Raw genomic sequence first — 14,313 nt, forward strand, 5'->3', positions numbered from 1 at the left:
AGGAATTTAAAAAGAGCCACAAATATACCTGTGGAATTGTTTTCGGAAAGGATATCGGGAGTCGCACCCCTCGTGGCTCATCAAGCCCACCAGTTGCCTCCAATATCCCTGTGTCTAGGTATCGAAATAAGGCTGATACTGCTCATTGAGTGATATTTGGAAATTCTCATTATGTTCTCGTCTATATGCACCGGTATAAAATTATTCATAGCACCGCGGCGCCGTTGAGGTGTTGTGGTAGTGTGCTCCACCTACCAAACCGAAGATCGTGGGTTCATGCCCCGGCCACAGCAATGTCAAAATTTAAGAAACCAGTTTTTTGAATTAGAAAAAAGTTTTTTTAATCGGGTAGCCACGCAAGCACATACCACTACTCATCTGCCTTTTAGATGCCGTTCGGAGTCGGCTTCGAGCCATTGGTAAATTAGTTGATGGTACTTTGAGCCTCTTTGTTGTAAGGGAATGAAGGCTGTGTAATTCCTTGTGACACTGGAAATGCGAGTATCAGCAAGTACTGGTATTAAAATCTGGGTTTTGGTGCTCATGATCGTAGTATAACCACTTCCTTCATTCTTCCAACTGCCAGTCTCTGGTTCGCAGGGTATGGACATCGACTGTTTTCTTCGCTTTCAAGTACAGTGGTGGTATGTGCCGAATAGAGTTACTCTGGACTCTTTGTAAGCATTAGAGGTTCGTCACCTTTGTAAGTGCCGGCCATCCAACCAGAACAGCATACAGTAGAATTTGGCGTGCAATGGCTTTTTAGATCCAATATACTAACTTGAAAGAAAAATCCAACGAGACACCAATGGATCTCTTAGAGGAGGACCACGCAGTTGTTTCTTTCTTTACCCGATCTGTTATACTTTCAATGCAGAGTAGCCTACTGTGCAGGTTGACTTCCATATACTTGCCTGTATCGGTATAAGATTTACCGATTATATCTTCTTGTGAAAACGGAGGGTTGATGTGGAATCTCGAACTTCTTGTCCAATTATTGTTGATAATGCAAGCTCTATTAGATTGCAGGGAGATTGACGAAGTTTTCATTGCATAATAGCGCAAATATCGTCAGCGTGGGCAATCACCTTACCATGAGTTGCAGTAATCGGTTAACGGTCACCACACAAAGTAGCGGAGAGAGAACACCTCCTTGCGTGGTGCCTATATTTACCACCCTGTGGTAGCGTAGTTCATCCTAGATCCATGTTTATACTTTTGCTAGTAGCAGTTTTGTTTCTAAACTATGCATCAATCGACTCGCGAGCTCGTTTGTTTTAGAAACAAAATGTAATTCATCAGCAAACTAAATCTTATTACAGGGTACAGCCATCACATCTGCTGATATTTCGCTTTTCGCAAGTAATGAAGAAACAAGGTGCTGTTCTATGTACTATCTTGCTAAACTGCGAACCTACTGTAAGCCACATATCGTAATGGACAATCCCGTTAAATAAGCTAAAGGTAGAGGGAGTAAAGTTAGAGAGAAGGAGAGGCGAAGACAAAGAGGGCCTGATGGGAAGAGGAAGATAGAAAAAAATAAGGAAAGCAGAGAAGGTTATGAGAGGTGTCAGCGAGAGAGGTGGAAAGAGAGAGAGAGGGAAGTGTAGAGCAAATGGTATACAATGGTAAAGCGAGAGATAGAAAGACGGAGAAGTAGAGTGTCCGGGAAAGAAAGAGATAGATGTAAATTCTAATAGAATGGAAGAGCTATATCGGATGAGACGGTGAGATGCAGAGCTAAAGAAGGAGAGGGCTATGAAAAGAAACTTCTTGTCAGCAACAACTCCCAGGATAGAGGTGAAGCGAGGTAGAGATGAGAAGTGGTTATAGTATGAGCCGATTTGAATTCCATCAGATCGTTTGTGACAGCTCAGATACCAACACAAGAGGTGAGTAATTTTTTACTTTTATTTTAAGCGAAGATTTGTGTATTTTTAATACGAGTGATGGGCCTATTTTCATTACTGCGGTTAAGGAAAAGGTGTTTCGGTAGGTCTGTTTCACTTGATACCGATAAGGAAGGTTATTTCAGAGCACACTTTCTCCAACCACCGGCGCACACAGTTCTTCTTTGATGAGCCACGTTCTAGTAACTTCCAGTCGTGTAAATTGGATCTACATTTTTATAGGTTGGAAGGATTGCTGTCAGTGGTGTCGTTAGTAGACTCGCTGATATGTGATGCAGCCATCGCTGTGGGCTGCTGTCATTCAAGTTTTTAGGAAAGTCATTAAACTTTTTACGAAATTGTTAAACACCTTAATGTTTAATATAATATTAAATAGGATACATGCACATTCGATTGGAACTGATCGCGTAGACGCCATCGCAAATCAACTTATGCATATGAGACAACCATAAATAAACGAATATACTACACTCTTATTTAGTATTTGCTAATTGCCTGCACAAAGAAATTTGCGAAAGTACTTAAATTGGATAAACATTATTTTAAATGCTTAAGTACACACATTGTATTTGAAAAATTCACGGTCATAGAAAAACAAAAAACTGTATTGTATATATACTAGAGTGATCCCTATAAATAAAATAAACCATTATATCCAGATAATACCAAAAAATGCTTTCTTAGCCGAAGCGTCTTCGTCCATTCGCATAACATAACCTAGCTAGTTATTGCTGTTGTAACGATAAGGACACTCCCCAAACGTATGACCGTTTGAAATTATGAAACTGTAACAAATCGTTTATTTGTTTTCCATAAAGCACCCTAATATGTATATACTTAAGTGTCAAAGAAGATTTCACTTTTAAGGAAATAATTATATCGTCAAGAGACACAAAGAATTTCATAAATAATTGTGCATGATAGCCAATTAGGTGCTATATGACATATTTGAGATTTTAATTGTCGTGTGCAATGAATATAATTTTTAAACTAGGCCACCATTACATCATAATCCCGCTTAGAATGAAAGGTAAAATCTTCTCTCGTCGAACAAAATCACGATAAATACCTCTCTCTTTATCTTAGGAAAAGGTATGGATTGACACCTTAAACGGTGTCGTAAGAAGACATCGTAGCCCAAGGGGTTTACAAGCGTAGCTCACAGCTTCCGTAACCCAATCGTCAACCCCACCTAAGCGAAGCGAATCCCTTTACAAATTAAATGTATCATTCACATACTTAGCAGGCAGGCGAGCACCACCCGACCACCTCGTTTGCTAGGTTAGTACCTTAATAGTGCTTTTTGCCGGAAAGTATCAGATAACGCCATACGCCCAGTACCCCAATATACATGTATAATTCTCCCTATCCCGGTTCTTCCTAGAGATTGCTTGCATTCTAACAAACTAATACACTTTAAGCTATACGAGATTATTGCCTTGATTTATTCTTGGGTGTTAAGAAAAACACTGGCGTTGGATGTGTAATACGGACGTCGGGGTTCTTTTCTCACATTATAATAATAGTTTATAATCCTCTAATTTCTTGATTTTGGTTCAGTTTTGTGTGGATGTCCACCAAGCGAGGCCTTCAAATTCTATGACAGGCTTCACAATCTCTGTAAATGCTCAATTAGAAAAAGGGATCTCATCTCACGCTTATACCATTATTATTTAACATTCACGAAGCGTCGTCAAGGCCCTCTTCACTCTCTCCTCCACTTTGAGCTTCCAAGACAACTTACTGTCGGTAATGATTCCTATAATCATGGCCTTGCAAGACAGTTTTTATCACGCCTGGCACTAGATACAACTTTATTATTTCCTTAACCCGCTGGAACGTTGCTCCTTTCTCTATCCTTTTAAGTGGCTGATATAGGCATGTTCTGAGAAGGATGGCCTATGAAGGATCCCCATTCATACCTTAGTATATCACGTTCAGAGCGTAATGTGATATCATAGAGCATTGTTGCCTCATCACCACGCATTGTGGTGCGCATTTGCATCTGTGCCTACGGTCAACCGCCTTTTGTGGCCTCCCTTTTTCGCTAGCCTCTTGCAGCTTACAAATTATGGGCCAGAGGACTGGATACCAGGATAACTACCTGCTTAATTTTCCCCTCCACGGTCACTACTGCGAGGTTCTCAGTAGTGTTTTTATGCAGCAAATCTTCTAGTTGTTCGCAGTAAACGTCAAACGAAGGGTTAAGAGAAGTTGGGGTTAGGAGGAGTTCACCCGGCGCCACTTTACTGTATTGGAGATTTACCTGTTAGCCTCACATCACAATTCGGCTATTCTTCCAACAAATTCGTCGTGACGTAAACGCCCTCTTTTCACCCTCTTGTTTTCAGGCTTCGAGGTCCCTCTGAATCTCTCCAGCTTCCAACTATGATTTGTATCGTTGGAACGTCCGGCAAAATGTAATATATATTGTGAATAAGTGCGTTCACTTACAAAACTTCTTCCCAAGTGGACATTTTTTTTCTCCATTGAGATAAAACGACGAAAATTGGAAGAAAAGCTCGGCCTAAAATCTCTTTGGAGGTTATTCGCACATTACATTTATTTTATTTTTATAAAAATTGCGATCAGCGGTATGTCAACCATCTCACATTTAAGAGTTTTGGCTTAGAAACGTTGGAAATTTTTCTTTTTCAGTAGCGTATCGATAAACCATTGAGAAGTAATTGTTGAGATAGTTTGTAACCAGTTATTGAAAATGCTACATTACCCCGGAGTTTTCTGTTTTGGCTATTTCTCCGGATCTGAACATGAACAGAGCATGGAGTAGAGCCGTAGCATAAACAAGTGATAGGATTTCTAATGCTCTGTTACGAGCTATGCCGTATTTCAAAGCGTAGCAAATAAGCAGAATAAAAACTCCAAACGAAGAGATATATGTAGTGTAGAGAGGGCAAAAACAAAAAAATTAATGCTATTCGCTCTCTTAGGCATTGTGAGGCAGAACTTTGTTTTTTTTCGCGCTATTAGTTATCTACAACAACTTGCAATGCAACGTGGGAACCCTCCCTCTTTTCCCAGATGCAACAGTGACAATAAAAGCAAGAAGCTACAACAACAACTTAAAGATGGTATAAAACCAAAAGTAGAAAACTCAACAACATCATAACGCTAAATCAGCTCCAACAATAAACAAGTAAGGATGGCAAGTTCAGGTGTAAACGAATATTATATACTCAGCTTTGGAGACAAATGTTGGAGTTGAATGTTGACATAATTTACGTATATACTGTAAAGATATTAAATTTTTTGTTTTTGACTTACAAATTTTTTTTTAAAGTGAGCGTGTTTGTCTACCGATTTTGCTAATTTTTATTTAGAACACATATATTAATAGGAGTAACGTTACGGCCAAATTTCACCATGATATCTACAACGACTGCTAAATTACAGCTTGCAAAATTTTTAAATTATCTTCTTTTAAAAGTGGGCGGTGCTACGCCCATTGTCCAAATTTTTACTAATTTTTCATCGCTTTATCCGTCTTTGGTAATGAATTATCGCACTTTTTCGGTTTTTCGAAATTTTCGATATCGAAAAAGTGGGCGTGATTATAGTCCGATTTCGTGCAATTTGAAAAGCGAACTGAGATGAGTGCCCAGGAATTTACATACCAAATTTCATTAAGATAACTCAAAATTTATTCAAGTTATCATGTTCACGGACAGATGGACGGACGGAAGAACGGACGGACGGGCATGTCTAAACGAATTTCTTTTTCGCCCAGATCATTTTGATATATGAAAGTCTATATCTATCTCGATTAGTTTATTCGGCTACGAGGTACCGTTATGAGAACAAAATTAATATACTCTGTGAGCTCTGCTCAGCTGAGTATAAACAAGTAAGGAAGGTTAAGTTCGGGTGTAACCGAACATTACATACTCAGTTGAGAGCTATGGTGACAACATAAGGGAAAATAACCATGTAGGAAAATGAACCGAGGGAAACCCTGGAATGTGTTTGTATGACATGTGTATCAAATGAAAGGCATTAAAGAGTATTTTATGAGGGAGTGGGCCATAGTTCTATCGGTGGACGCCATTTAGGGATATAGCCATAAAGGTGGATCAGGGTTGACTCTAGAATGCGTTTGTACATTATGGGTATCAAATGAAAGGTGTTAATGAGTATTTTAAAAGGGAGTAATCCTTAGTTCCATAGGTGGACGCCGTTTCGAGATACCGGCATAAAGGTGGACCAGGGGTGACTCTAGAATTCGTTCGTGCAATATGGGTATCAAACGAAAGGTGTTAATGAGTATTTTAAAAGGGAGTTGGCCTTAGTTCTATGGGTGGACGCCTTTTCGAGATATCGCCATAAAGGTGGACCAAGGGTGACTCTAGAATATGTTTGTACGATATGGGTATCAAATGAAGCGTGTTAATGAGTTTTTTAAAAGCGAGTGGGCTTTAGTTCTACAGGTGGACGCCTTTTCGAGATATCGCCATAAAGGTGGGCCAGGGGTGACTCTAGAATGTGTTTGTACGATATGGGTATCAAATGAAAGGTGTTAATGAGTATTTTAAAAGGGAGTGATCCTTAGTTCTACAGGTGGACGCCTTTTCGAGATATCGCCATAAACGTGGACCAGGGGTGACTCTAGAATGTGTTTGTACAATATGGGTATCAAATTAAAGGTATTAATGAGGGTTTTAAAAGGGAGTGGCCCTTAGTTGTATATGTGAAGGCGTTTTCGAGGTATCTACCTAAATGTGGACCAGGGGGATCCAGAACATCATCTGTCGGGTACCGCTAATTTATTTATATATGTAACACCACGTACAGTATTCCTCCCAAGATTCCAAGGGCTTTTGATTTCGCCCTGCAAAACTTCTTCATTTTCTTCTACTTAATATGGTAGGTGTCACACCCATTTACCAAGTTTTTTTCTAAAGTTATATTTTGCGTCAATAGACCAATAAAATTACCATGTTTCATTGCTTTTTTTGTATTTGGTATATAATTATGGCATTTTTTTCATTTTTCGTAATTTTCGATATCGAAAAAGTGGGCGTGGTCATAGTCGGATTTCGGCCATTTTTTACACCAATACAAAGTGAGTTCAGATAAGTACGTGATCTGAGTTTAGTAAAGATATATCGATTTTTGCTCAAGTTATCGTGTTAACGGCCGAGCGGAAGGACAGACGGTCGACCGTGTATAAAAACTGGGCGTGGCATCAACCGATTTCGCCCGTTTTCACAGAAAAGAGTTAACGTCATAAAATCTATGCCCCTACCAAATTTCAAAAGGATTGGTTAATTTTTGTTCGACTTGTGGCATTAAAAGCATCCTAGACAAATTAAATGAAAAAGGGCGGAGCCACGCCCATTTTGAAATTTTCTTTTATTTTTGTATTTTCTTGCACCATATCATTACTGGAGTTGAATGTTGACATAATTTACTTATATACTGTGAAGATATTATATTTTTTGTTAAAATTTTACTTTAAAAAAATTTTTTTTTTAAAAGTGGGCGTGGTCCTTCTCCGATTTTGCTAATTTTTATTAGGCGTACATATAGTAATAGGAGTAACGTCCCTGCCAAATTTCATCATGATATCTTCAACGACTGACAAATTACAGCTTGCAAAACTTCTAAATTACCTTCTTTTAAAAGTGGGCGGTGCCACGCCCATTGTCCAAAATTTTACTAGTTTTCTATTCTGCGTCATAAATTCAACTCATCTACCAAGTTTCGTCGCTTTATCTGTCTTTGGTAGTGAATTATGGCACTTTTTCGGTTTTTCGAAATTTTCAATATCGAAAAAGTGGGCGTGGTTATAGTCCGATATCGTTCGCTTTAAATAGCGATCTGAGATGAGTGCTCAGGAACCTACATACCAAATTTCATCAAGATACCTCAAAATTTACTCAAGTTATCGTGTTAACGGACGGACGGACATGGCTCAATCAAATTTTTTTTCGATCCTGATTATTTTGATATATGGAAGTCTATATCTATCTCGATTCCTTTATATATGTACAACCAACCGTTATCCAATCAAACTTAATATACTCTATGAGCTCTGCTCAACTGAGTAAAAAAAGACAAGGTTCTACATTACAATGCCTAACAGAGCAATAGCATTTCGTTTGCAGTTCATATTCTGCTATTTTCTCGGCTCTGAAACAACGTAGCTAGTGGCAGAGCTTAACAAATGCTATCACTGTTTTACGCTATGGCTCTGTTCTATGCTTTGTTCTTGTTCAGAGCCAGAGCAGTAGTAGAGCATATTTTTCGTTGCTTCTGCTGCTCCGGACTAGCAAATGCAAACAGTGTTTGTAACTAAGGCAATTGGTATAGATTTCTAATAATATAATTGTTAAAGTACTTAAAAACTATTTAAATTCTATATCTTATTAGTATTGACAGCATTTGACTAATAACAACAAAACATACCACTCTTGCCAACGCTTGGCGCTCCAACCACAGCAATTTTCAGTTCTGTCAAAGTTGATTTCTTGCGACGAATTCCTCGTGTGGTCATTACCGTTAAATTATTATGTACAATGTGTAAAACTTAAAAGCCACACACAACAATAAACCACAAAAGCAAACCACAACCAAAATCCACAGATGATTTGCACAAACCGAAATGAGTAAATAAATTAAATGTTTGTAAAAGCGTTAATGTTAAATAAGTAAATAAGTCGCTTGCCGTTTACAAATGTATGAGCAGGTGAGTTTATCCAATACGATAGAAAATACACTTGCAGTTATTCAATGCAGCAATCACTAAATTCAAAATACTCTTCCTTTCACAAGATTTATGCGTTGTACATTTATTTAGTTTTTCTTAAATATAAATGAAGAAATTTGTTGATTTTGGCTGTAACAATAAATAAGGCATTCATTTAATTCACAGATTTTAGACGCACTGATACAACTATATATTACAAATTTGTATATTTGATTTTTAGTTTTTAAGTCGTAAGTTTTATTAGTTTATATTTTTATTTTTTTTTCTCATTTATTTTAAAATTTTAAACGAATACATTTTGTATATTTTTTTATATTTACTACTATCTTAGAAACACTTGGGCCAAACCTATTTGAAATAACTTTGGTATAAAGAGAGTGTACTACTTTCTGAGTCGTTTTAGCGATATGATGCCACAAAGGATGTCTTTACAAGGTTGCCATCTGTTTGAAATTTTTTAAATATTAAATTAATTGTGCCAACTTGTGTATCAAATGAAAAGTATTTTACGTCGTATTTAAATGAAAATATATCTAAGAAGTGTAAATTTATTTATTTATTTATACATTCGTAAGTATCTCTAAAACGATCATCGCCGTTTGTAAACTTTGTAATCTTTCTCTAATATCAATAACAAAAACAATTGTATAAAGTAATATGAGCATGTCTCGCTAATTGAATACAGTTGTAATATTGATATAATAGTGAACAGCGGAAGTACTGCTTATAAAAGCACTACTATAAATCCAATGTTACTAAGCTCTCGAGAGCGCGCCTATATGTATTCCACGCAATTAGGATTAAAAACATATAGAATTAGTATATACCTAATGGTGTATTAAGGAATAGCAACAAAAAGGCAATACATAGAGATCAACTGCAACGCGAGCAGCGGGGAATTCATATGGCTGAGTGGATAAAAGCATCTGGCTTTACAATAGTACAAAGTATGAATTTTGGAGATTTCGAGTTCAGTACTCAGCTCCCCAGAAGCTAGTTGATGAAGAAGTGAAATTCAGAAACATGTCCTAGTAACCACCAAAGTTTGTAAATTTTTAAAATTTTCTCTAATATCAACTAAATAAAAAAAAAAAAACAATTTAATTAAACAAAATAAATTTAAATTAATTTAAATAAAATAAAATAAAACAAGACAAAACAAAATAAGATAAAATAATATAAAAAATAGAATAAAATAAATAAAAATTAAACAAATAAAACAGATAAATAAAATTAAATAAAAGAAAAAAAATTAAAAAAAAAAAAAAAATAAAAAATTTTATTAAACAAAATATGGCTAGCAATAGAAAATTGTTGTTGAAACAAAATATTTGTTGTTTGAAACAAAAGTATTTCTAAGTATTAATATTTGTATTCCTTTGTATATAAAATGCTATCTCGAAAACTGTTTTAAGTGATTTGGGTAAAATTTATAAACTACTATTAACTTAACGGGTTTCGAAGACAGATAACACACTGTCTGGAAGAATCTACTTATTTTTTATTTTTTGCTGGGAAAAGGTGGCACCCACCGAACCCTGCTAGCACTTACTCTTACATTTTCTAGCAGTCATTGTGAATTAAGCGTGACAGAACGCTTAGATGGATTTTGATGGAAATTGGTACACAGATAACCAGTATCTTGGAAAGATTTACACACTATACATTTTTGGAAAAGCATCGCCTCTTATATTTTTTTTGTAATTCTTATAACTTTAATAATATTTAGTATGTATATGTGTCGTTTAGATCGAGGTGTAAGTAATTTTGATAAACTGAGCAGCGGCACCCTAATTCCCCTTGAAATATTTTTATAAACGACTATAACTGAGTTGACTTGCATCAATAATATTTGGTTAAATAGATCCAGGCCTACATAATTCACAGCCACCTACTTCTACTTAGAAGGAATACTCGGCGTTCATTAGGGAGCATTTTAATATTATTTCAAGACTGCTTCGGGATTATGTGGAATCATTTCGGGATAATTTTAGGCAACATATAAGAATTAATGTTGGACCATTAGCACTGTCTCTGTTGTTTTTCTAGATTTTTTCGTGGGTCGTTTTCGAATTATTTCGGGATGTTTTCGGATAATCTCCTGTAATCTGTCTCAATATAACTTCGGGGCAATTTGGATATAACTCGTGCACCTTTTATTGAAATCTTCATTTATAATTGATTGTAAAACAATTTTAAAATACAGCAAAATATGTAACAACAAAATAAATTTTTTATTTAATAATTTGGGGCAAATTTAAACAACATGACATTAGGACGGACAAGGCGACAGCTCTTTCGATTATACCTTGTAAATCTCTTCGAAGCATTGTCTCCCGGAAGTGGGATTCGAACGCACACTCCTACTATGGTTGAAGTGCTACAAACGCATTCAGGCATATCATGCCTTAGTTGCTGTAAACTTATGCCAATTGCCTTATTAAAAATAATTTGTTATCTTATTTCTAATAATAATTTCTACATCTGTTTTTTCTGTTAAAGAAATATTTGTTCATTCATTTGGCACATATTTGTTTTCTTAAAAATTTCTGTATTGGAATTTGTATTGCTTTTGATTATTTATTGCTTCACTTAATGCGTAAGCAATCATCAATTGGTGTCGACCGAGGGGCGAGGTACTCGAATCACTAACACATATTCTATATATAATACATACGTTGATGTAAACACAAAAAAAAAAAAAAACAAACGAAGAAGAAAGTTTTTTCGACGAAATAAAAAGGCTGTGCAAAAGTTTTGGAGAATGTCGTGCTAAACAGCTGTTTATATGTGCTTAGGAGTGGTTATTATATAAGTATATAGTAAATAAATAGTTCGCATTTTTTTTCAAAATTTAAAATTTAATGTCATTCCTGTCGCTATGATAAATGGACCACTGTGCGCTAAGTATAACAATCCTATGCATAATTTTAAAACTTGAGGGTTTTTTTTTGGAAACTGCCACAAAAAATATCCACATTTTAAATATAAACATGGAAGAGCAAAAATTTTTGTCTGCAAATATTTTTAAAACCTTTTGCGTCTTTGGCGGAATTTCAATGTCAAAATGTGATTTTTATACTCAGCTTAGCAGAGCTCACAGAGTATATTAACTTTGTTCGCATAACGGCAATCCGTAACGGCATAAACTAATCGAGATAGATATAGACTTGTATATATCAAAATGATCTGGGCGAAAAAATAAATTCATTTAGCCATGTCCGTCCGTCCGTTCGTCCGTAAATACGATAACTTGAGTCAATTTTGAGGTATCTTGATGAAATTTGGTATGTGGATTCCTGGGCACTCATTTCAGATCGCTATTTAAAATGAACGAAATCGGACTGCAACCACGCCCACTTTTTCGATATCGAAAATTTCGAGAAACAAAAAAAGTGCAATAATTCATTACCAAAGACGGATAAAGCGATGAAACTTAGTAGGTGGGTTGACCTTATGACGCAGAATAGAAAATTAGTAAAATTTTGGACAATGGGCGTGGCACCGCCCCCCCACCCCCACTTTTAAAATAAGGTAATTTAAAGGATTTGCAAGCTGTAATTTGGCAGTCGTTGAAGATATCATGATGAAATTTGGCAGAAACGTTACTCATGTTACTATTTGTGTGCTAAATAAAAATTAGCAAAATCGGATGGCGAACACGCCCACTTAAAAAAAAAAATTTTAATCAAATTTTATGCAAAAAATTTAATATTTCTACAGCATATAAGTAAATTATGTCAACATTCAACTCTAGTAAGGATATGGTGCAACAAAATACAAAAATAAAAGAAAATTTCAAAATGGTCGTGGCTTCGCCCTTTTTCATTTAATTCGTCTAGAATACTTTTAATGCCATAAGTCGAACAAAAATTTTCCAATCTTTGTGAAATTTGGTAGGGACATAGATTCTATGACAATAATTGTTTTACGTGAAAATGGGCGAAATCGGTTGAAGCCACGCCCAGTTTTTATACACAGTCGACCGCCTGTCCTTCCGCTCGGCCCTTAACACGATAACTTGAGCAAAAATCGATATATCTTTACTAAACTTAGTTCACGTACATATCGGAACTCACTTTATTTTGGCATAAAAATTGCCGAAATCCGACTATGACCACGCCCAATTTTTCGATATCGAAAATTACGAAAAATGAAAAAAAGCCATAATTCTATATCAAATATGAAAAAAGGGATGAAACATGGTAATTGGATTGGTTTATTGACGCAAAATATAACTTCAGAAAAAATTTTGTAAAATGGGTGTGACACCTCCCATATTAAGTAGAATAAAATGAAAAAGTTCTGCAGGGCAAATTAAACCCCTTTGGAATCTTTGCAGGAATACTGTTCGTGGTATTACATATATAAATAAATTAGCGTTACCCGACAGATGATGTTCTGGGTCACCCTGGTCCACATTTTGGTCGATACTCGAAAACGTCTTCAGATGTACAACTAAGGTTCACTCCCTTTTAAAACCCTCATTAACACCTTTCATTTGATACCCATATCGTACAAACAAATTCTAGAGTCACCCCTGATCCACCTTTATGGCGATATCTCGAAAAGTTGTCGACCTATAGAACTACAGCTCACTATCTTTTAAAATACTCATTAACGCCTTTCATTTGATTCCCATATCATAAAAGCATATTCTAGAGTCTCCCTGTTCCACCTTTATGTCTATATCCCCAAATGCCTTCCACCTATAGAACTATGGCCCACTCCCTTTTAAAATTCTCTTTAATACCTTCCATTTGATACCAATGTCATACAAACACATTCCAGGGTTACCCTGGGTTCATTTTCCTACATGGTGATTTTCCCTTATTTTGTATCCAAAGCTCCCAGCTGAGTATGTAATATTCGGTTACACCCGGACTTGGCCTTCCTTACTTGTTTTATTTTTTATTTTTTTGGTTGGGCGTCAATATGTTTCTACACGTTTCTACATACGCACTGCTCTTTTTATACTCAGAGTGCTTTGCACACAGGGTATATTAACTTTGATTGGATAACGGTTGATTGCACAGGTATAAAGGAATTGAGATAGATATAAACTTCCATATATCGAAATCATCAGTATCGAAAAAAAGTTTTTCTGGACCCAGAATAGATTGGTATTGAAAATGAGCGAAATCGGATGATAACCACGCCCACTTTTTATATATATAACATTTTGAAAAACACAAAAAACCTGATTATTTAGTAAATAATACACCTAGAATGTTGAAGTTTGACGTGTGGACTGATATTGAGACTCTGGATAAAAATTTGAAAACATTTATTAAAATGGGTGTGGCACCGGCCACTTGTGGACGAATAGAATAAGCTATATCTTTGCAAAAAAGAGCTTTATATCAATGGTATTTCATTTCTCAAGTGGATTTATAACAATAAAATGGAAAAACTTGAAATTTAAAAAAATGGGCGTGGAACCGCCCCTTTTATGACTAAGCAATTTCCTATGTTTCGGGAGCCACTCGCAGAAATATTAATATATCGTAATAAAATTGTGTACACATATTTTCCTTATCCCAGATTACTAGTAAAAATGGACGGGATCGGTTTAAGACCGCGGCAACTTAGATATAAAACAAGTTTAAAAGGGTCGTAGACTAGAATAATAAGCTATAATTTAGCAAAAAATAGTTTTGAATTAATGATATTTCA

General features: G+C 35.8%; 1 protein-coding gene across 8 annotated transcripts in view; it reads right to left on the reverse strand.

Moving 5' to 3' along the window:
* The window catches only part of LOC137252435 (ras-related and estrogen-regulated growth inhibitor), a 53,361-nt gene that overhangs the window by 26,271 nt on the left and 12,777 nt on the right, over positions 1 to 14,313 (reverse strand). For 6 of the 8 annotated variants that reach the window (XM_067788110.1, XM_067788114.1, XM_067788113.1 and 3 more), the window contains exon 2: positions 8,337 to 8,766. The exons of the other annotated variants lie outside the window; for them this stretch is intronic. In XM_067788110.1, the coding sequence (XP_067644211.1) occupies positions 8,337 to 8,424 (88 nt within the window). In that variant the 5' untranslated portion in view covers positions 8,425 to 8,766. The remainder of the gene's footprint in view (positions 1 to 8,336; positions 8,767 to 14,313) is intronic. 8 annotated transcript variants of the gene reach the window in all.

The sequence above is a fragment of the Eurosta solidaginis genome, chromosome 5, assembly GCF_040869045.1.
Source record: "Eurosta solidaginis isolate ZX-2024a chromosome 5, ASM4086904v1, whole genome shotgun sequence".
Lineage (NCBI taxonomy): Eukaryota > Metazoa > Arthropoda > Insecta > Diptera > Tephritidae > Eurosta > Eurosta solidaginis.